General features: G+C 42.2%; 1 protein-coding gene across 3 annotated transcripts in view; it reads left to right on the forward strand.

Annotated features, from left to right (window-relative positions):
* Positions 1 to 15608, forward strand: part of LOC126942013 (zinc finger protein 568-like) — a 33868-nt gene extending 18260 nt beyond the window's left edge. For 2 of the 3 annotated variants that reach the window (XM_050769041.1, XM_050769043.1), the window contains 3 exons: positions 5121 to 5244; positions 5574 to 5669; positions 10454 to 15608. In XM_050769041.1, coding sequence (XP_050624998.1) covers positions 5121 to 5244; positions 5574 to 5669; positions 10454 to 11856 — 1623 coding nt within the window. In that variant the 3' untranslated portion in view covers positions 11857 to 15608. Of the gene's footprint in view, positions 1 to 3201; positions 3361 to 5120; positions 5245 to 5573; positions 5670 to 10453 lie in introns of those variants that run through there. The other variant, XM_050769042.1, reaches the window with a different exon arrangement.
* The last annotated feature ends 8526 nt before the right edge of the window (positions 15609 to 24134 follow it).

Here is a 24134-nt window from a genome sequence, read left to right on the forward strand (position 1 = left end):
GCCTGTGTGAGGGCTGGCTTGTAGTTACAGTTCCTCAGGGGAAAATGTTTCCCTTCCACCGTCTGCCAAGGTTCAAGTCAGGCAGTTTTCCTAGCAGACCCTAAGAATGGGAATGCTACATCTAGTTTTCCCTTACTCTAAGGGCACGGTTCTAGAGGTCCCAGGTCTTTGTAGTGTGGAATTAATTAGACCCCCCACTTGGCCAGTGTAGGCTTGATCTTCTCTCCCCTTGCTCCTTAAGATCATAAATGTCAAAGCTTATGGTCATCTGGGCTCTATAGACATTCCCTGGGGAAAATAAGCCTCAGTGGCTCAGCATATGCCTCTCTGTTCGCATTTTGACATAGTTTTATCTGCTGAAGATTACTTCTCTGTCAACTCATCCTTGCATTCTAAAGTATTTTTGATATTCAATCTCTTATTTTTCAGCTGGTGATTTGGACGTAGTAACTAGTCCCCCACAGAGCCTGGTGTCCTATGATTGATTTTCTCTTCTTTTTTTTCCCCCTCCGTGACTGAGCTTTTTAAGGGCAAATGTATGCTAGGTAAGAGTTATCTGCGACCCCAGTGCCCACATAGAGCCAGAGTCATGGGGATTTGATTGGTATTTTTGGATAAGAGGATTTTTGTTGACACAGCTGCTCCTCTCTTCCCATTCCCTTCTACCCCTTTGATCTCCCTTCATAGACTGCTGTGATCTGCAGTGACAAACACAGCAGACCTAGCATTTTCTGCTCCCCTAAGTGCAGGGGCCAGCTGAGGGTTCCTTCAAAGGATCAGGAAATTCTCAGGTTGCATCTACAAGAGCCAGAAGTTAGAAGGCAGCCAGGTGCAGACTTGGCTATTTCTCAGTAGATTCAAAACCCAGCAATGCCACTGTAGCTGCAGATTTGAGTAAATGACTTCACTTCTCCAAGCTAAAGTTTCCTTTCAGTTAGGATTCATGACCTTATCGTGAGGATTAATATATGTAGGCACCAGGAACTTAAAGTGCTTAAAGTACATTGATTGTCCTTGAGATGCAGTGTGCACTACACTATCAGCAGTAAGGTTAGGGGTAGTAGCAAGAGAGAATGTCAGGCAGGAAAGCCATGGGTAATCTCAGGTTGGAACCGGGATGTACTGACGATGAGGATTCCTGGAACTATGGTCTCATGGGAAGCCATTGCATTGTGTATCTGGGTAATTGAGCTCTGCTGAGGCTGCTAAGGGCCTCCTGATCCTGTGGGTTGTCTGGCTCAGTGCTGCTGATTCTGGAGAGTCTTTGCAGAAGACTTTAGTTTTAGTTCCAAAGAGGTTTTAGTTTTAGTTCCAAAGGCCTCAGTTCTGGGATATAGGAGCAAAGCCCAGGAAGTGGCTGGTGCGTAGCACACTAGAATTTATTCCTCCTATCTCTATTAGGCTTGGGGGAGGCTGGAACCCTCTGTTGTAGAAATCTTTGTCCAGAGCTGGGCCTGCCTAGGTGTCCTGTGCTCCTGGGCCTTGAGGGCTCCCTCAAGTCTTTGGGGTGCCTTCCATGGCTGAGGGTCTCAGAGACATCCAGGTTGTACGAAAGGGAGCCCAGGCCCTGGGCTCTGATCAGTTCCTGACAGTGGGAAAGCTGTTTCTTCTGAATCTGTTTTTCTATAGTTGGATTCCCTGGGATTCAAGAAAGACAAAGGCTTGTTCATTCTTTCTCAAATCTCAGAGAGAAAAAAAAAGCAGACTCTGTGTGTGTGTGTGTGTGTGTGTGTGTGTGTGTGTGTGTGTGTGTGTGTGTGTTGGAGTACCAAAAGCAGGGATGGGGTGAAGGGATTCATTCTCAGGCCTTTGGGGACCTTAAGGTCAGTCTGGTGAATTTTGTCATCCAAATTCTCTTATCCAAAAAGATCAATGAAATCCCCATTACTTGCTTTTTCTTCCAGTTTTGCTTTCCCAGGCTTTCTCTAGTAAAAACCTAGGGTATAAATTTTGTAGTTGTAAAAGCTATTATCAATGTGTTAGTATGTCTCCTCTCCTTCACTGCAGTCTTCAATTTTTTATTTTTTTTATTTTTTGTAGAGACGGGGTCCTGGTATGTTGCCCAGGCTGGTCTTAAACTCCTGGACTCAAGCAATTCTCCCACCTCCACCTCCCAAAGTGCTAGGATCACAGGCGTGAGCCATCACACTTGGCCTGAATGCATTCTTTTCTATTTTTTATTTTAATTAACACTGTATTAGTCCCTTCTCGCATTGCTATAAAGAAATACCTGAGACTGGGGATTTTATAAAGAAAAGAGGTTTAATTGGCTTACAGCTCCAGCTCCGCAGGCTGTTCAGGAAGCATGATGCTGGCATCTGCTCAGCTTCTGGGAGCGCTCAGGAAACTTACCATCATGGTGGAAGGCAAAGGAGAGGCCAGCACTTCACCTGGCCAGAGCAGAAGGAAGCAGGGAAGGCGCTAGACACTTTTAAACAGCCAGATCTCGTAAGAACTTACTATCACGAGAACAGCAACAAAGGGACAGTGCTAAGCCATTCATCAAGTATTCACCACCATGTTCCAATTACCTCCCACCAGGCCCTACGTCCAACATTAGGGATTAGAAATCCCCATGAGATTTGAGTGGGGACACAGATCCAAACCGTATCAGACACATTGTAATCCTAGCACTTCCTGATCATATTTATGGGGTACAATTTGATGTTTCAGTACGTATCTATGTTGTATAAAGAGCCAGTCAGGGTGGTTAGTGTATCCATCACCTCATGCATTTGTCATTTCTTTGTGGTAAGAATATTCAAAAGCCTCTTCTAGTTATTTTGTAATATACAATATTTTATCATTAACCATAGTCACCCTACTGTGCAATAGAACACCAGAATTCATTTCTCCTGATTGTAACTTTGTACCCACTGACTGACGTCTCTGCATTTGTACCCCTACCCCGTCTCTGGTAACAACTGTTCTGCTCTCTGCTTCTGAATGCCTTCTTTTTGCTTTAGAAAATTTGAACAGATTGAGCAGATTTCTTTTTCCTAAAACTTCTTCCCTTCCCCAGGGACTTGTTCTCCAGTTCTTCCCATTATAGTCAGTAATGCTACCAAAGGGTGCTATCTCTTTTATTGATTGATTGATTGAGACGGAGTCTTGCTCTGTTGCCCAGGCTAGAGTGCAGTGGCACGATCTTGGCTCACTGCAACCTCCGCCTCCCAGGTTCAAGCGATCCTCCTGCCTCAGCCCCCCCAGTAGCTGGGATTACAGGCACATGCTACCATGCCTGGTTAATTTTTGTATTTTTAGTAGAGACGGGGTTTCACCATGTTGACCAGACTGATCTCAAACTCCTGACCTCAAGTGATCCACCCACCTCGGCCTCCCAAAGTGCTGAGATTACAGGTATGAGCCACCATGCCTGGCCAAGGCTGCTGTCTCTTAAGGGCCCCTCTGTTCTCCAAAAACTGTTTAGGTATTTATCAGCAAACCTCTTAGCATTTCTGGTTTTTTGAGACAATGTCTTGCTCGGTCACCCGGGATGGAGTGCAGCGGCACAATCATGGGTCTGCTGCCTCAACCTCCAAGGCTCAAAGAGCTCCTCCTGCCTCAGCCTCCCAAGTGGCTGGGACTGCAGGTACGTGCCACCTTGCTCGGCTAATTTTTGGATTTTTCTATAGAAACAGGATCTCACTGTGTTGGTTTTGAACTCCTGGGCTCAAGCAATCCTCCCACCTTGGCCTCCCAAAGTGTTGGGATTACAAGAGTGAGCCACTATACTAGGATTAGCATTTTTTAGATTCATATTCTTTCACTGAGAGTACTGATGGAGTAGGAAAACCAATCCCTGATGGAAATTTTCATACCTCCCTTCTTGGAGCTGTGATTTGATGAAGTGGAAATGAATGGTTAAGTGGAATCACGTATTGCAAACTTGAGTTTTCTCATTAGACAAGAAAGGAATTGATGTTGATTTATTGTGTTGCAGTCTCAGTATCAGCCAGTATCCCTAGCTGTCTGAGGATTTTAGGACTGGGGATATCCTGAGATATGTAGATTGTATGGAGTTACAGGATATTCCCAAGGAGTCTGTGCCAGATGGATAGTGTCCATTTTGAACTTGTGTAGTATGTGCGCACCTCGTGTGACATCGTTGTGAGTCTGGATCTTTCTCCATCAGTTCTGGTAGCTAAGGAACAAGGAGAGTATGGTTGGGGACATTTGTGGTAACAGGAACAATTTAGCCAGATGTGCAAATTGTTGAGAAATGACCAGGCACGATGGCTCATGCCTATAATCCCAGCACTTTGGGAGTCCGAGGCGAATGGATCACTTGAGGCCAGGAGTTCAAGACCAGCCTGGCCATCATGGTGAAACTCTGTCTCTACTAAAAATACAAAAATTAGCCAGGTGTGGTGGCCCATGCCTGTGGTCCCAGCTACTCAGGAGGCTGAGGCAGGAGAATCACTTGAACCTGGGAGACAGAGGTAGCAGTGAGCTGAGATTGCTCCACTGTACTGCAGCCTGGGCGACAGAGTGAGACTGTCTCAAAATAAAATAAAATAAAATAAAATAAAATAAAATAAAATAAAATAAAATAAAATAAAATAAAATAAAATAAATAAAATAAATTGTTGAAAAATAATGACTATCATAACTGCAAAATAACCTTTAGGGGAACTTCTCCAACCGACTTCCTCAAAATAAGAACATTATATGAGGAATCATGCAGCCAGTAAAATTGCTGTCTATTTAAGAATGGTGATGTAGAAAACTGATTTAGGATTTAATTTATTGAATGGGAAAGAGGAAGAGGCAATGAGAAGCTTGCGTGCTTAACATAGGGTGTGCTGTGTATTTGCAAGCACAGTTTCATTTAATTGGGAAAAACCACTTACATGGACTTAGTTTATTCTCCGACGTGGGTGGATAATGGAAGTGCCTAGAGGCTACCTCTGCAGGAGTAGGCATGCCCAAGAACCATGTGGGCACTTGACTCTGATCACCCCTGTTTCCACACTGACCCATCCATGTTGAATGGGGCCAGTATGGCCTGTTTTCCTAATGGAACTTCCCTACTGAATTGCTTTCTCCATTTTCTTTTATATTGTCTTAAAGATTTTGTCCATGAATTTCACAAATGTTATATTTATTTGTGATTTCAGGACTTGAAGTTCAAAGATGTGGTCATTTACTTCTCTCAAAAGGAGTGGGAATGCTTGCACTCTGCTCAGAAGGATTTGTACCGAGATGTAATGTTGGAAAATTACGGCAACCTGGTCTTACTAGGTAACTTTATCTGCCCCTCTGCACACTCCCCGCCCCGCCAAACACAGAATTGGCCTTCTGGAATTCTTACGTTCTTTTTTCTGAGTTTGTCACAAGTGCTTTTCAAGTACCTGGATGAGTTAATGTTTCTTGCTCACCAAAAGAATCGTTTGTCTCTTGTGAAGCTGGAAATAGGCTGTTCCAGTAGGCACCTTTATCTTCCCTGGTGCTCTGACCCTTACTCTTTCTTCTGACCCTTAATCTACCTGCTCCTCTTTCTTGATAATTAGGGACTGATTTTTTAATTCTGACACCCACAACAAAACCTTGTTCCCTTTGTGTTTGAGCAGGGCTTTCTGATACTAAGCCAAATGTGATCTCCTTATTGGAGCAGAAGAAAGAGCCCTGGTTGGTTAAGAGGAATGAGACAAAAGAATGGTGTCCAGGTGAGTGATGATGAACCGGAATGGGGAGGCCATAGCAGTTGGTCACTTAGCTCATCTGTGAGAAGGCAGCACTTTGGAGATTTTGGTGGGAAAGCTGCTTAAAAATGCTTGAGATCGGGAGGAGAAAGTAAGGATGTTGTAATCACAGCACTTTGGAAGGCTTTTTTTTGAGATCAGGAGTTCGAGACCAGCCTGACCAACATGGTGAAACCCTGTCTCTACTAAAAATACAAAAATTACCCGGGCCTGGTGGTGCATGCCTGTAATCCCAGCTACTCAGGAGGCTGAGGCAGTAGAATTGCTTGAACCTGGGAGGCAGAGGTTGCAGTGAGCCGAGATCACGCTACTGCTCTCCAGCCTGGGCAACACAGCAAGACTCCATCTCAAAAAAAAAAAAAAAAAGGCCAAGGCGGGCAGATTACGAAGTCAGGAGTTCAAGACCAACCTGGCCAATATGGTGAAACCCTGTCTCTACTAAAAATACAAAAATTAACTGGGCATGGTGGCAGGTGCCTGTAGTCCCAGCTATTTGGGAGGCTGAAGCAGGAGAATTGCTTGAACCCAGGAGGCAGAGGTTGCAGTGAGCCGAGATCACGCTACTGCTCTCCAGCCTGGGTGACAAAGCGAGACTCCATCTCAAAAAAAAAGAAAGTAAGGATGTTTCAGCTCCATTTACCAGGCTTTCTTGCTCACCTCCTATAATACTTCCCCCTCATTTCAGAGAGGAAGTGCCCTCTTTCTTCCCCTGTGACAACCATTTTACTTGCATTTTGGTTCCAGTTTTGTCCTGACTTTTAAAAACAGTTTTATTGAGATAAAATTCATATATCATAATATTCATCCATTTAAAGTTCAGTAATTTTTAGTCAGTTTGCAACCATCACAACAGTCTAATTGTAGAACATTTTCATCACTCAGAATGAAACGCCATACCCGTTAGCAGTCACTGCCCAAACCCAACCCCAAGCAACTACTGATCACTTTCTGTCTTTATAGATGTGCCTGTTCTGGACATTTTATATTAATGATATCACACAACATATAATTTATGACTGGCTTTTTTCACTTACCAGAATATTGTCAAAGTTCATCCATAGTGTAACATATACCAGTGTCTCATTCTTTTATATTGCCAAATTGTATTCCATGGTATAGATATTACCATTTTGTTCATTCGTCAGTTGGTAGACATTTGGGTTGTTTCTACTTTTAGGCTACTATGTATGACTAAAGCTGCTATGAACATTTGTATATAGGTTCCCTTCTTCTCTTAGTTTGTTGAGTATTTTTGTCATGAAAGGATTTTAGAATACTTTTTTCCATTACCTTTTCTGCATCTATTAAGACATCTGTAGTTGATGTCCTTTGTTGTATTAATATGTTTGATTACATTGATAAACTTTTGGATGTTGAGCCAACCTTGCATTTGTAGGATAAATTTTACCTAGATGTAGTATATAATCCTTTCTCTAAGCTGTTGGATCTGGTTTGGTCTTTTTTGTTGAAGATACTGGTCTGTAGTTTTCTTGTGATATCTTTGCTTTGTCTGATTGATATCAGGGTAATACTGGCCTCAGAATTAGGAAATGTTTCTTTGTCTTCTGTCTTTTTGAAGTGTTCATGAAGGATTTATATTAAGTTTTCTTTAATGTTGGGTGAGGCCATTTGCTCCTGGGCTTTTCTTTGTGGGAAGATTTTTTTACTCTAATTCAGTCTCTTAATTTGGTATAGGTCTATTCAGGTGTTCTGTTTCCTCTTGAGTCAATTTTGGTAGTTTCGGGTCTTTTTAGGAATTTGTCCATTTTGTCTAAGTTGTTTAATTTATTGGCATATAGTTATTCGTAGGAGTTCCTTATAACCCTTTTTATTTCTATAAGGTCAGTAGTGATATCTCCTATTTCATTCCTGATGTTAGTATTTTGAGACTTCTCTCTTTTTTTGTTGGTCAATCTAGCCAAAGATTTGCCAATTCTGTTGATCTTTTCCAAGGACCAGCTTTTGGTCTCATTGATTTTCTCTGTTGTTTTTCTATTCTCTATTTTGTTTATGGCTGCTGTTATCTTTTATTATTTCCCTCCTTCTGGAAGCTTTATGTTTTTGTTTTTTCTTTATTATCTGGTTCCTTAAGATACACAGTTAGATTGTTGATTTGAGATATCTCTGTTTTTTTTTTTCTTCTTGTTTTTAATATAGGTGTTTTTAGCTGTAAATTTCCCTTTAAGCCCTGCTTTTACTGCATTTCATAAGTTTTGGTATATTGACTTTTCATTTATCTCAAAACATTTTTTAATTTTTCTTGTGATTTCTTAACACATTGGTTATTTAGGACTATGTTATTTAATTTTCACGTTTGTGAATTTCCCAAATTTCCTTCTGCTGTTGATATCTAAGTTCATTCCATTGTAGTTGCAAAACATATTTTGTGTGATTTCAGTCCTCTTACATTTATTGAGGGCTGTTTTATGGCTTAATATATGGTCTAACCTGAAAAATGTTCCATACGTGCTTGAGAAAAATGTGTATTCTCTTGTTGTTGAGTGGAGTATTCTACAAATGTCTTCTTAAGTTTAATTGGTTTATAGTGTTTTTCAAGCCCTCTGTTTCCTTGTTGATCTTCTGCCTAGCTATTCTATTCATTATTGAAAGTAAAGTATTGAAGTCTTCAATTTGTTCAATTGTCTATTGCTGTCTTTAATTCTTGCTTTACGTATTTTGGGCCTGTGTTATTAGGTGTATATATACTTACAACTGTTACAGTTTTCTGACTATCATTATATCCTCTTATCATTATAACATACCCTTTTTTCTGATTTGTTTTTGTTGTTGTTGTTGTTTGAGATGGAGTCTAGCATTGTCGCCCAGGCTGGAGTGCAGTGGCACAATCCCTGCCCACTGCAACTTCCACCTCCCGGGTTGAAGTGATTATCCTGCCTCAGCCTCCCGAGTAGCTGGGATTACAGGTGCCTGCCAACATACGCAGCTAATTTTTATATTTTCAGTAGAGACAGGGTTTCACTGTGTTGGCCAGTCTGGTCTTGAACTCCTGACCTTGTGATCTGCCTGCCTCGGCCTCCCAAAGTGCTGGGATTACAAGCATGACCCACCGTGCCCGGCCAAAATATCCTTTTTTCTCACTGGTTACAATTTTTGTCTTAAAGTTTATTTTGTCTGGTATTAGTAATGCTATTTTAGCTCATTTGTGGTTACTCTTTGCATGGTATATCGTTTTCCATTCTTTCATTTCAACTATTTGTGTCCTTGAATCTAAAGTTTGTCTTGGGGGCTGGGCATGGTGACTCATACCTGTAATCCCAGCACTTTGGGAGGCAGAGGTGGGCAGATCAGTTGAGGTCAGGTGTTTGAGACCAGTCTGGCCAACATGGTGAAACCTTGTATCTACTAAAAATACAAAAAATTAGCCAGGCATGGTGGCCCATGCCTATAGTCCCAGCTACTCAGGAGGCTGAGGCATGAGAATCACTTGAACCCAGGGAGTGGAGGTTGCAATGAGCTGAGATCATGTCATTGCACTCCAGCCTGGGTGACAGAGTGAGACTGTGTCTCAAAAAACAAAAACAAAAACAGTGTGTCTCTGGTAGATTGCATATACTTGGATCACATTTTTTTTTAATCCATCCTGCCAACCTCTTCTTGTAGTGTTTAACAAAGTCTGTAGTGTTTAATGTGTTTACATTTAATACACTGATAGGGTGGGATTTACAATTGGTATTGTGGTATTTGCTTTCTATTTGTGTTGTTATTGTTTTATTCCTCTATTCTTCCATTACTACCTTCTGTTATATTACCTAAATATTTTCTAGAGTACCATTTTTGTTCCTATACTGTTTCTTATACAATAGTCTTTGAAATTATTTTCTTAGTGGTTGCCTTCAAGATTACAATTAGCATTTCAACTTAAAACAATCTAGTTTGGATTAATATTAACTTAACTTTAATCTTATATAAATACTTTGCTCCAAAATACTTCTGTTCCCACCTCCCTTCTTTGTACTATTATTGTCATACAAATTACATATTTATACATTATAAGCCAATATTGGCAGAATAATGACCCCCTCAAAGATGTCCATATCTGAATCTCTGAAACTTGTGAACATGTTACTCTTACATGGTAAGGGGGAATTCAGGTTGCAAATCTGCTCAACTTCAGTTAGGGAGAGGATCTTGGGTTATCCAAGTGGGCCCAGTGTAATCACAAGGGTCTTTAAAAGTATCAGAGATGTGGCTGGGTGCAGTGGCTCACACCTGTAATCCCAACACTTTGGGAGGCTAAGGTGGGCAGATTGCTTGAGCCCAAAAGCTCCTCATTTTCTCATTTTTCACTTCCTTTTTTTTTTTTTTTTTTTTTTTGAGGCGGAGTCTTCACTCTGTCGCCCAGGCTGGAGTGCAGTGGCACCATCTCGGCTCACTGCAAGCTCCGCCTCCCGGGTTCGCGCCATTCTCCTGCCTCAGCCTCCGGAGTAGCTGGGACTACAGGCGCCCGCCACCGCGCCCGGCTAATTTTTTGTATTTTAGTAGAGACGGGGTTTCACCGTGTTAGCCAGGATGGTGTCGATCTACTGACCTCGTGATCCGCCCACCTCGGCCTCCCAAAGTGCAGGGATTACAGGCGTGAGCCACCGCGCCCGGCCTCACTTCCCTTTTTTTTTTAAATTGCCGTGTAAAGAATTATTAACTATTTTTAGTTTGTCATTTCTACTTCAGAACTTTTCTTTGTCCTGCAATGTGAAAATACCTCCCATTTTCTTCTTGTTATTTTACAGATTGGGAGTTTGGAAGAGAAACCAAGAATTTCTCTCCAAAGGAAAACATTTATGAAATTAGATCACTGCAACAGGAGAGGGTCAGAGCTATCAGAGAAATCAGATGCCAGGTGGAGAAACAACAGGGTCTCCAGGAGGGACATTTCAGACAAGCTGTAATACCATTTACTTCCGTGCAGTGCACAGCCCATAGAGAACATCAATGGATTCATACTGAAGAGAAATCCTATGAATACAGGAAATGTAAGAATGCTTTCAGGTGCCAGTCATGTCCTATTCAACATGAAATAATTCATAATAAGAAAAAAGACCCTAAATGTGGAGAACATAGGAAAATCTTTAATGGTGGATCAGACTTGATTAAGCATCAGAGGCTTAATGAAAGCAAAAACCATAGTGAAAATAACAAATGTGCTTTTAATCGTGATTCTGGAATTACTCAACCTCGGAGCGTTAATACTGGAGAGAAACCTCATAAATGTAAGGAATGTGGGAAAGCCTTTCATTCCAGCTCACAACTTAGTCAGCATCAGAGGATGCATCTTGGCGAGAAACCCTATAAGTGTAGGGAGTGTGGGAAAGCCTTTCCATCCACTGCACAGCTTAATCTACATCAGAGGATCCATACTGATGAGAAATACTATGAATGTAAGGAGTGTGGGAAGGCCTTTACCCGTCCCTCACACCTTTTTCAACATCGAAGAATCCATACTGGTGAGAAACCCCATAAATGTAAGGAATGTGGGAAGGCTTTTCGTTATGACACACAACTGAGCCTTCATCAGATAATCCATACTGGTGAAAGACGCTATGAATGCAAGGAGTGTGGGAAGGTGTACAGTTGTGCCTCACAGCTGAGTCTACATCAAATAATTCATACTGGTGAGAAACCCCATGAATGTAAGGAATGTGGGAAAGCCTTTATCTCTGATTCACATCTTATTCGACATCGGAGTGTCCATACTGGGGAGAAACCCTATAAGTGTAAGGAATGTGGGAAGTCCTTCCGTCATGGCTCAGAACTTACCCGACATCAGAGAGCTCACACTGGTGAGAAACCCTATGAGTGTAAGGAATGTGGAAAGGCCTTTACTTGTAGCACAGAACTTGTTCGACATCAAAAAGTTCACACTGGGGAGAGACCCCATAAGTGTAAGGAATGTGGGAAGGCTTTTATTCGAAGGTCAGAACTCACTCATCATGAGAGAAGTCACACTGGTGAGAAACCCTATGAGTGTAAGGAGTGTGGGAAGGCCTTTGGTCGTGGTTCAGAACTTAGTCGACACCAGAAAATTCATACTGGTGAGAAACTATATGAATGTCAGCAGTGTGCAAAGGCCTTTATTCGGGCCTCACACCTTAGTCAACATCAAAGAATTCATTCAGGAACCAGGAGTGAATGAAGAAATGAGGGATGGCTCAGAATTTGATTAACATGAGAAAATTCATACTGATTTGGAAAAATAAAAACCCATAATTCTAAGTGTGAGACACCTTATAAATGTTAGGAATTAGCGGAGATTTATTTGTGTTTCAGAATTTGTTACACATCATGATACAACTGGTGAAAAATTGAAGAATTCCATGAATGTAAAGAAAGTAGGCACTTTGGGAGGCCGAGACGGGCGAATCACGAGGTCAGGAGATCCAGACCATCCTGGGTAACACGGTGAAACCCCGTCTCTACTAAAAAATACAAAAAACTAGCCGGGCGAGGTGGCGGGCGCCTGTAGTCCCAGCTACTCGGGAGGCTGAGGCAGGAGAGTGGCGTGAAACCGGGAGGCGGAGCTTGCAGTGAGCTGAGATCCGACCACTGCACTCCAGCCTGGGGGACAGAGCGAGACTCCGTCTCAAAAAAAAAAAAAAAAAGTAGGGAGACCTTTTTGGTGGCTCAGAACCAAGTCAACCTCAGGGAATTCATAACGGGGAGAGGAGGGCAGTGAATGTGCTGAGAGAAGTTAATCATTCAGACCTTTCTCAGCAGCAGTCATTAGCCCTTAGGGGAAATCAGATGATTCAAAATATAAATGCAGGCCGTGCGCGGGTGGCTCCCGCCTGTAATCCCAGAACTTTGGGAGGCTGAGGTGGGTGGATCACAAGGTCAGGAGATCGAGACCATCCTGGCCAACGTGGTGAAGCCCCGTCTCTACTAAAATGCAAAAAATTAGCCAGGCGTGGTGGTGCGTGCCTGTAATCCCAGCTACTCGGGAGGCTGAGGCGGGAATCACTTGAACCCGGGAGGCAGAGGTTGCTGTGAGCTGAGATCGTGCCACTGCATTCCAGCCTGGTGACAGAGCAACACTCCGTCTCGAAAAATAAGTAAAAATATATACGTGTGTGTATGTGTGTGTGTGTGTGTGTATATATATATATATATTTATGCAGGCTGGGCACAGTGGCTCACACCTGTAATCCCAGAACTTTGGGAAGCCAAGGTGAGTGGATTGCTTGAGTCCTGGAGTTTGAGACCAACACGGGCAACATGGTGAAAAACCGTCTCTACAAAAAATATAAAATAAATTAGCCAGGCGTGGTGGTGCACGCCTGTAATCCCAGCTACTTAAGAGGCTGAGGCAGGAGGATTGCTTAAGCCCAGGAGACAGAGGTTGCAGTGAGCCAAGATCATGCCATTGCACAGCAGCCTGGGTGACAGAGCGAGACTCTTGTCTCAAAAAAAAAAAAAAAAGATGGGGCCGGGCATGGTGGCTCATGCCTGTAATCCCAGCACTTTGGGAAGCTGAGGTGGGTTGATCACTTGAGGCCAGGAGTTCGAGACCAGCTTGATCAACATGGTGAAACCCCATCTCTACTAAAAATACAAAATTAGCTGGGCATGGGGGCACATGCCTGTAATCCCAGCTACTTGGGGGGCTGAGACATGAGAATCTCTTGAACCCGGGAGGCGGAGGTTGCAGTGAGCTGAGATTGCACCAAAAAAAAAAAAACCCAAAATGTAAAGGCCATATATATGGGACACCAATTTGCTTTAGCTAACAAAGTATTCATCTGACAGTACTTGAGGAAGCCTATAGTAGGATTTTAAATTCAGCAGATTCTTTCATCCCACATAAATCTTGTTAAATATTTGCAAGCTAATTCACTAAAATTAACTGGAGCTGAATCAATGTGGGAAAGGATTTAACCAATGTTTACTTTTTACTCACCCTCATCATTATAACATTTCTTTTAGGGTGAATTTATTAACTGCATCTACATATTCTCATTTATAAATTAGTACTGTTAGCACCATATTTCTTAGCTGCATTGTGACGGTTAAATACATTTATATTATTTAAAGCAGTGTCTGTCTAGTATTGAAGGTGTGCTAAATGAAGGCATTTATTGTTTTTCTTTGTTATTTTCTTAATCGTGCATTATTAGACATGAGAGGAAGGACTTATATATGCAGTGACTATAGGAACATCTTGCATCATCTCTTTTTCTTTATTGAAGGCTAGGTAATTCCTTCTGGAGAAAAATTTAATACTGTGAAGCCTTTATTTATAGCTCACCCTTTTGCCTTACTAGGGGATTCGTAATGTAAAGAAACCCAGTAGAATAAAAGTGAGTTGCTGTGAAGTCAGGTGGAATATTTAGATGATTTATTAAAACTTTTAAAAAGGCTGGGCGCGGTGGCTCACGCCTGTAATTCCAGCACTTTAGGAGGCCAAGGGGAGGCAAATCACTTAAGGTCAGGAGTTCGAGACCAGTCTGGCCAATGTGGTGAAACCCAATCTCTACTAAAAATACAAAAACTAAGCCGGGCATGGTGGCGTGCACCGGTTGTCCCAGCTACTTGGGAGGCTGAGGCAGGAGAATCGCTTGAACCCGAGAGGCAGAGGTTGCAGAATTAAAAAATAATACAGCCTTAATCAAAATTCATTTCTCCACTAGAAAATTTGAAAACTACCTGTATAAATAATTTTTATATTAAAAAGGATGTCAGCCTGGTGGAGTGGCTCACACCTGTAATCCCAACGCTTTGGGAGGCCAAGGAGGGTGGATCACGAGGTCAGGACATAAGACCATCCTTGCCAACATGGTGAAACCTCGTCTTTACTAAAAATACAAAAATTAGCTGGGCGTGGTGGTTCACACCTGTAGTCCCAGCTACTCAGGAGGCTGAGGCAGGAGAATCGCTTGAACCCGAAGCGGGAGGTTGCAGTGAGCCGAGATCGCACCACTGCACTCCATCCTGGCCCAGACTCCGTCTTGGCCAGGCGAGGTGGCTCACGCCTGTAATCCCAGCACTTTTGCGAGGCTGAGGCGGGCGGATCATGAGGTCAGGAGATGGAGACCATCCTGGCTAACATGGTGAAACCTCGTGTCTACTAGAAATACAAAAATTAGCCAGGCGTGGTGGCAGGCCCCTGTAATCCCAGCTACTCCGGAGGCTGAGGCAGGATAATCACCTGAACAGGGGAGGCAGAGGTTGCAGTGAGCCGAGATCACACCACTGCACTCCAGCCTGGGCAACAGCGAGACTCTATCTCAAAAAAAAAAAAGATGTCAAGGCAGGCCTTATTAGGAATGAATGACAAAGGGAATACGTATGGAAATGTATAGGGTGTGAACAAAGCTATACTCTCAAGAAAATTAATATGTATAGAAAACGGCCAGTTAAGGACCAGGATTCATTCCGACTTTACCCTGTGTGCTCCCTGTTCCTAGCAGGTTCTCAGTAAATATTTGATCATAGGAATGTGTGAATGATCCAAGGAATGAGAGTGAATGAATAAACATTCAACCCTTGGATGTAGAAAAGCTCTAGAAAAATTAATGGAAGGCAAAAACAAAACACAAGACTTTGAAATGAAAAGCATTGCACCCTATAAAGAAGAAACTAGGTCGGGCACAGTGGCTCACGCGTGTAATCCCAGCACTTTGGGAGGCCGAGACGGGCGGATCACGAGGTCAGGAGATCGAGACCATCCTGGCTAACACGGTGAAACCCCGTCTCTACTAAAAATACAAAAAAAGAATTAGCCGGGCGTGGTGGCGGGAGCCTGTAGTCCCAGCTACACGGGAGGCTGAGCCAGGAGAATGGCGTGAACCCGGGGGTCGGAGCTTGCAGTGAGCCAAGATCGCGCCACTGCACTCCAGCCTGGGCGACAGAGCGAGACTCCGTCTCAAAAAAAAAAAAAAAAAAAAGAAACTCAAGCATAGTTAGTTGCATATTCATTGGTGTTAACCATTCTCCTTTTGGCAGGATTGCCTGCTGCTCTCCTGAGTCTGTAAATGCCAGATATTTGATCTCCTAGCTTGCCTTGCATCTGGTCACACCTATTATAGCCCTGGATACAGAAGATCTGTGCAAAAGTCTGCAAATGGGTTTCAGTTAAATTTTGTTTCCTAACAAAATGGGAGAAAATGGTCTGCTTAAATACAAGATACATGTCTGTATGTCACCGTGACACCTGGAATTGTGGGCATTTTGCAAGCAGAGAATCAAGAGTCTGAGATTGGCACGGAATAGGTTGGAATAATGTGTGTTCTTGACATTGTTTTTTTGTTTTGTTTTGTTTTTTTCTTTTTTAGACGGAGTCTCACTCTGTCACCCAGGCTGTATTGCAGTGACGTGATCTCGGCTCACTGCAACCTCTGCCTCCCGGGTTCAAGCGATTCTCCTGCCTCAGCCTCCCGAGTAACTGGGACTACAGGCACGCGCCACCATGCCCGGCTAATTTTTATATTTTTAGTAGAGACGAGGTTTCACTATGTTGGCCAGGCTGATCTCTAACTTCTAACCTCATGATCTTCCCGCCTCAGCCTCCCAAAGTGCTGGGATTACAGCCATGAGCCACCACTCCCAGCCAACATTGTTGATATGATGAAAGAATTAAGAACTGCCCTTTCCCTGGACTTGGTGCATGAGTTGTTGTAAGTTTATTTTTATTTATTTATTTATTTATTTTATTTTATTTTATTTTATTTATTTTTTCAGATGGAGTCTTGCCCTGTTGCCCAGACTGGAGTGCAGTGGCACAATCTCAGCTCACTGCAACCTCCACTTCCCAGGTTCAAGCAATTCTTGTGCCTCAGCCTCCCGAGTAGCTGAGACTACAGGCACCTACCACCATGCCCAGCTAATTTATTTCCAATTTTGGTAGAGACAGGGTTTCACCATGTTGCCCAGGCAGGTCTTGAACTCCTGGCCTCAAGTCATCTGCCCACCTCAACCTCCCAAAGTGCTGGGATTACAGGCATGAGCCACTGCACCTGCCTTCATATGTTGTAAGTTTATACTCCACTTTTTACAATGTATCTGAGTCCTGGAAAATTATTTTTAAAGACATTTTTATATATACACACATTCAACTTTAGTAAAGTTTATATTCAGCTTTTTATAGTACATCCGACATTGTAGAAAAAGCATTTTCTTATATATAGTTGAAATATATATTCAACTTTGATTTAGTAAAGTATATGTAACACATATTACATTCAGCATTTTATAGTGTATGTTTATATTCAGCTTGTTATAGTATGTGTGAAATCCTAGAAAAGTATTATTTTCCTGAATAAGAACCAAGAAGAAACTGATTAAAGAGCTACACCACATAATTTCTCTAATACTAGAGAAATTATCTTACAGTCTTCTACCTCTTGAAGATACAAAAGTCATGGCTGTGAGGCTATCCTTACCCTTTTACCAAACTTGGAAAAGGACAGCATCCAAAATAAGTCAGCTATTAAAAAAAAAAAAGTAAAGTCGGCCGGGTGCGGTGGCTCACGCCTGTAATCCCAGCACTTTGAGAGGCCGAGGCGGGCGGATCACAAGGTCAGGAGATCGAGACCTGCCTGGCCAACGTGGTGAAACCCCATGTCTACTAAAAGTACAAAAGTTAGCTGGGCGTGGTGGCACATGTCTGTAATCCCAGCTACTCGGGAGGCTGAGGCAAGAGAATCGCTTCAACCAGGTAGTTGGAGGTTGCAGTGAGCCGAGATTGTGCCACTGCACTTCGGCCTGGTGACAGAGTGAGACTCCGTCTCAAAAAAAAAAAAAAAAGAAAAAGAAAAACGGCCCTCCATATACACGAGCTTCACAGCCTGAATATACTATATATTTTATTCACATTTGGTTTGAAGAAACCCACATATAAGTGCACCTACACAGCTAAAACCTGTATTAGGCCGGGCGCGGTGGCTCACGCCTGTAATCCCAGCACTTTGGGAGGCCGAGGTGGGCGGATCATAAGGTCAGGAGATCGAGACCATCCTGGCCAATACGGTTAAACCCTGTCTCTACTAAAAACACAAAACTTGGAAATTCTGTTTATCAGAAGGTGTATGACTTACCTATTAATGCTGGGGACAAAGAAGATCCCAGAATTTAGGATGAGTATGGGGACTGTCAGAGCCTCTGATGAATGAGGAAGGCATGGTTTCTAGGGATATACTATTATGTGTCCTATGAAATGCAACAATAGCTGAAATATATATGAACAAAGGAAATAAGAATCTTAATTCAACAACTCAAGGCTGTACCCACTATGCCACTTAAAAACCTTTCACATTTCAGAAATAGAGAATCTGATTTTCAGAGAGATTATCCTTACCTACTGTGAATAGTTTTTATAGTTCTCCAGCATCACATCTCTGTACAAACCCCTCTGAGCAGGTTTCAATTGTTGCCATTCCTCCTGAGTAAAGCCAACAGCCACATCCTTGAATGTTACTCTTCCCTGTAACAACACATTCCTGATCAGTCTGAGAGCACTGGGTGACACGTGGAAGCATTTAGGAGTCTGAATTCATCAAAAGCTATATAGATGCCTAATATTTGTCTAGTTTTATTTCATATTCTAGGAGAGAATAAGTCATATAGAATGTGTTCTCTAAGTACAGGTAACTTAAAAGTTCATGATATACTTAAGGCGATCTCATGTTGGAAAATAACAGAGATGGAATGGCTGAAAAGATGGTTGTGTGATTCATCGGGACAGGGTATATGGCAAAGGGTGTTGGTGGCAGAAAGTGGTAAAAGGAAGAGAAGAATAAAATTTTGGACATGTAAAATTCAAGTTTTCTATAGAATAACTAGGTAAAGATATCCATCAGACCATTATGTATGCTCATTAGGAGCTCAAGTAGGGATTGGAATGCAAATGAGTAATTTGATATTCATCAGTGTATAATGATGACTGAAACCATTATAGCCATTGCAGTGGGGTGTGATAATTCATTGATGCTATGCGGAATGGGATACAAAGAGGGGTGTAGGGACAAGTACCAGTTGAGAAACAAGCAAAGAAAAAGGATTCATAAGTGGAAAATTGTTTTGAAGTTGTCAGATGATTCTAATTAGCATCATGAGAAAACAATATGATGAAGCAAAGGAAAATATTTAAGATGTCTTTTTAAAAAAGAGCCATGATGGCCAGATTTTAAGTTTACCTCTCATAAAACCAATTTTAAAAAAACAAAAACTTAATTTCCAAAGGAATGTAAAAATAAGGAAAAATATTTTAATTTGTGATAGAAATAAGAAATCGAGGCATCCACATACCCCATACTTTGAGGACTTTATTACAGGAACAATACACATAAGATGAGACAAATCACCAAGATCTGAGTCGTAAGTTTCTGAGGAAGAAATGAGGCAAACGTTAATTCAACGTTGAATGGTGACAATCATTGCTCTGAGCAACTTAACAACTCATTAATTCTCAAAAAACTTCCATCTATAGATTTAGCCTCGCTTTTATATCATAAAACTGAGGAACTGACAATTTCAGTAACTATAATTTGCTCACGTCACACAGAAAGTAGTGGAATGAGAATTGAAATCTACATCTTTTCACGTCTAAAATCTTTGCTTTTGACCTCTACACTATTAAAAGTAACTAACTGGACACGTGAACAGAAGAATGGTTGGTATGTTTGTTGTCTCCTCAGATATGGAGAACCACGTAAGGGGAATCACACAGTAAAGAAAGAACTATGTAATATATTTAAGTGTAAGTATTAACTAGTGGGGAAGTGTTCTAGAAGCCATAGGAAAGATGGGATGAAAAACAGAAAAGACATTACTTCTTTTTTTTTTTTTTTTGAGACGGAGTCTCGCTCTGTCGCCCAGGCTGGAGTGCAGTGGCCGGATCTCAGCTCACTGCAAGCTCCGCCTCCCGGGTTCCCGCCATTCTCCTGCCTCAGCCTCCCGGGTAGCTGGGACTACAGGCGCACGCCACCTCGCCCGGCTAGTTTTTTTTTGTCTTTTTTGGTAGAAACGGGGTTTCACCGTGTTAGCCAGGCTGGTCTTGATCTCCTGACCTCCTGACCTCGTGATCCGCCCGTCTCGGCCTCCCAAAGTGCTGGGATTACAGGCTTGAGCCACCGCACCCGGCCAAAACATTACTTTTAAGAGGAGGAACATCTCATTTTTTGAGACCAGAGCAAAGAAGAGATGGAGAGGGCTATGGACCACAATTTTAAAACTTAGCCAAAGTATTTTACTTCATGTCCATGAAAATCTTTTATGTTCCTCTGAGAAATTAACAGACTTTTTCATGAAAGACAGTGCAAACTATATAATGAATTTTGTTAATTTTAGTTTTATGTGCTAACTTGTTTTTCCTATGAAGGCCAGATTCAAATTTGAAGCTTAATTCTTAATGAACTTATTTCTGTATATTTCTAATTGCAAGTTTCTCCTTAATCACTTATGTTTTCCTGACTAATTTTGATTCACTTAGGGTTTTCCATCTTATTGTTGAGATTATTGTGATCTACTTTACCTGCCTTATAGAACAAGATAATAAAATAAATACATCATTTAAAATTCACATAGGACTTCATCATTTCTTCTTCGTGGGAGACAGTAGAATCCTGAGATGGCCAAGCGAGGGGATGGGTGAAAAAATAAGCCATGAAAAACCCCACTTGCTTAGCAGCTCTAGGAAAGGCAGACTAGGAATCTCCAGGTAGTTCAGATCATCTGGAGGAACTTTGTGGGGAAATAATTTTAAAGTCTATCAAAAAGCCAAGAATAACTACACCGTTTGCAGGCACCAATATGTACAAGCATGACTGACAAAAATCCTATGGAGCTTCAATGTTGATTTTTAAAAATTATTTTTATATTAAAAGTATAATTTAGAAGTTTTTTTTTTTTTTTTTTTTTTTGAGACGGAGTCTGGCTCTGTGGCCCAGGCTGGAGTGCAGTGGCCAGATCTCAGCTCACTGCAAGCTCCGCCTCCCGGGTTCACACCATTCTCCTGCCTCAGCCTCCCGAGTAGCTGGGACTACAGGCGCCCGCCACCCCCCCCGGCTAGTTTTTTGTATTTTTTAGTAGAGACAGGGTTTCACCGTGTTAGCCAGGATGGTCTCGATCTCCTGACCTCGTGATCCGCCCGTCTCGGCCTCCCAAAGTGCTGGGATTACAGGCTTGAGCCACCGCGCCCGGCCCAGAAGATATTTTTAAGCTAGCTCCCTACTTCATTCTTTGATCTATCCATCCATCCATCCATCCAATCACAAACTTACAGAAAGTTGCAAGTATAGCATAAGGAACTTGCTTGTTACTGAACCATTTGAAAGTAAATTGCTGACCTAATGCTACATCACCCCTGAAACAGGAATTAAAAGAAATTAAAGAGTGTGTAAGCAAAAATTCAGTTGTATGTGAGAAAACCCAGTTCCCCCTAAGAGAACGAGCTGGAGTCCTTTAAAAAATTAACTGCCTGTTTTCCTGTGGCTAGTGAGCCTTATCTCTCCTCCCTTCCCAGGCATTGTGAAGACCCTGTTTCCCTAGCTGTGCAGCTGCAAAGTCCCTAGACAGATTAAACTCAAGTTGCAAAACGTGTTTTTCCTTGAAAAGTAAGAAATGATATAATGCATGTCTCAATTGAATAAGTGCCTTTGTTTCTTGCTTTTATAGTATGCTTCCACCTGCACAGATCTCCCCCCTTCCCCCCACCTCCACCTGATGAAATGCTTAAAAGGTAACTTAACTCTTTGTTCGGGGCTCAGTCCTTTGGATGTTAATCCGACTGGGTTGGTGCACCTGAATAATTAATTAATATCATATCCCCTGAACCCCATCAGTCTAATTCCTTAAAGATCCCACAACACCCCTGAATATGCTGTGTATTTCCTACAAGAAGGACATGCCCCTACCTACATAACCACAATCCCATTACCAAAATCAAGAAATTAACCTTTATTTATTATGACCATCAATATCAGATTCAAGTGTTGCCAATGGTGTCATTAATTGGATGGCATGAAAGGAACAAATTTAGAATCATGCATTGCCTTTAGATGTCATGTCTCTTTAATCTCCTTTAGTCTGAAACAGTTTCTCAGTCTTGCCCTTTTATAACCTTAACACTTTTGATTATTATAAGTCAGTCTTTGAAGAATTTCCTTCCCATTTGGTTTTCTCCGATGTTTCCTCATGATAAGGTTCTGAGTTGTAGAAGGAATGCCACAAAAGTGATGCACGTGCCTAGCAGGGGCACATGATGACATTCTGTCCTCTTACTGGTAATACTCCTTGATGAAAGAGGATTACATCTTAATCAGTAATTAAGATGTACCTGCCAGGCTTCTCTACTGCAAAATTACTCTTTTTTTCCTTTGTAAAGATTTTATGGGGAGGTACTCTGAGACTATGTAAACACACCATTCTTCATCCAACTTTCAATTTATTAATTTATGCCACTATAGACTTGTGATTTCCTATTTCATTCAGAGGTTTGTACTGTATTATTTATTTTAGTGACCAGTTTGCTGCAGGTTTGGCAAGTGGGAGCCCCTCCTGTGTGGGTTTTGTGGCCTTTAACAGGTTCCCATCATTCTTTGAGCGCCCCTTACTTACACATTTAAGATGTTCCAGGCTCATCTTGTATTTGCTCTGCCCAACACTGGAATCAAACATTTCTTCAAAGAACCCTGATTTTTTATCAGAGGAAATAATAATAGTAGTCAAATATATATTTTATGTGCGTATTTGTGTGTATGAAACATATTTGATCAGTCCCCCTAGAAGAAGCCACTATCCCATTACTGCCGCAATACTCGCCCTCCTCATTGCACGCAAACTACAGTGCCCTGCTTTAGGCCTAAGCAGCTTCATTGGCATGTATGCCTAGCTTGCTCAGCCCCTAATGGATTTAGGATTATATTATTAGGAAGAGAAGGGAAAATGAAGAATCTTCCCTGTTGGGGTGGATCAGACCCAACACCAGGTCGTCGGGGTGACAAAGTCCGGTGGAGTCAAAAGATTGAGAAAAAGTTCGAGAAAGAAAAGTGAGACCCAAGTGGCCATTGTGATTGTGGAGGCTGCGAAGGCCCGAGCTCTGGGAGCCCACGCTATTTATTGGTAATCAACAAAGAAACAGGTGGTGAGAATGTGGAGGTCAAAAGGGCACATTGCATTAAGCACATGATTGACAGCTGTGATGGTTTAGCATTTGCTCTGCTACTGGAGATAATGGAGAGCAGGTTCTTTTAACTCAAGATACAATCAATCCTGGCAGAGCAAGGAGCAAGGAGCCAGCAAGTCTAGACACATTCCAGAGCCACGAGCCCTGGATTCTATCTAAGCCACGAGGGATTTTATGCCCTGGGCTTAGATTATGGTATGTCGGGGTAGCCTTCCACCCTTTAGCACAGAGCTTGGTGTTCCAAAGGCCACAAGGGGTTTTAGACCCTGGACCCCGGACATGTTCCAAGACTCTTTTACATTATGTCAGACATGCAAGCCCTCCCTCAGCTTCTCCCAACACTCAGCTTTTTCCCAACACTTTCCCACCTGGATCAGAGAGATGCAATGTTTGAAGGACTTGACCCTCTATTGCTGGCTTTTGAGATGGAGGTGTAGCACGACAAGCCATGGACAAACCCCCTCAGACATTGAGATAGTGAAGGGAGTGACTTTAATCAGCTGGAAGCATTAGCAGGCTAGCGTCTTAAAATCTGAGCTCGTCAGGTGCTCAACTTCTGTCCTTTTTAAGGGCTCACAACTCTAAGGGGGTCTGCATGAGAGGGTGGTGATCGATTGAGCAAGCCAGCAGGTACGTGACGGGGCTTCGAGCACTGGTGGTCTGAGTGAAACAGAACAGAACGGGAGGTTTCACAATGTTCTTCCATACAATGTCTGGAATCCATAGATAACAACAGTTGCTAGGTCAGGGGTCAAATTTTAACTACCAGGCTTAGGTCAGGCAGGCCCAGGCCTGGTTTCGGGTCAGGTTCCTTGGTTTCGGGTCTGGTTGCTAGGCGCTGGGCTACCTGCCTTTAGTTTTGCTTCTCTTTCCTTTTCTGAGTATTAAACAATATAAAACAATATGAGAGGGTCTCTCTTTCCTCATTTCCCTGCTTTGAGACTCTCGCTTTTTATTAGTAGGAGTTCTCACTCTTGTGTTTGCTACTTTATGCCTTCTTGTGCAATAGATTGATAGTGATTCATATAGTACACTTGTGCTGAAGCATTTTGGCGAACTAAGGTAGCAATGAAGCTTTCTATCATTTGAAGAAGTACAGGTAGCAAACAAAGGAGCAGTAAGCAGGTTTCCTTTACTATTATAACTCCTATAATAAGAGTTTTAAATCCTCCTAGTGCTGGGAACCACCTTCTAAACATGGTGTCAGGGTCGAATCCATGCTACACTTGTACGGGCACCTGTGCCAGTTTTGTTATATCCTTATGTCTTCAACTACTTGCCCTTAATCATATACG

Source organism: Macaca thibetana, chromosome 19, assembly GCF_024542745.1.
Source record: "Macaca thibetana thibetana isolate TM-01 chromosome 19, ASM2454274v1, whole genome shotgun sequence".
NCBI lineage: Eukaryota > Metazoa > Chordata > Mammalia > Primates > Cercopithecidae > Macaca > Macaca thibetana.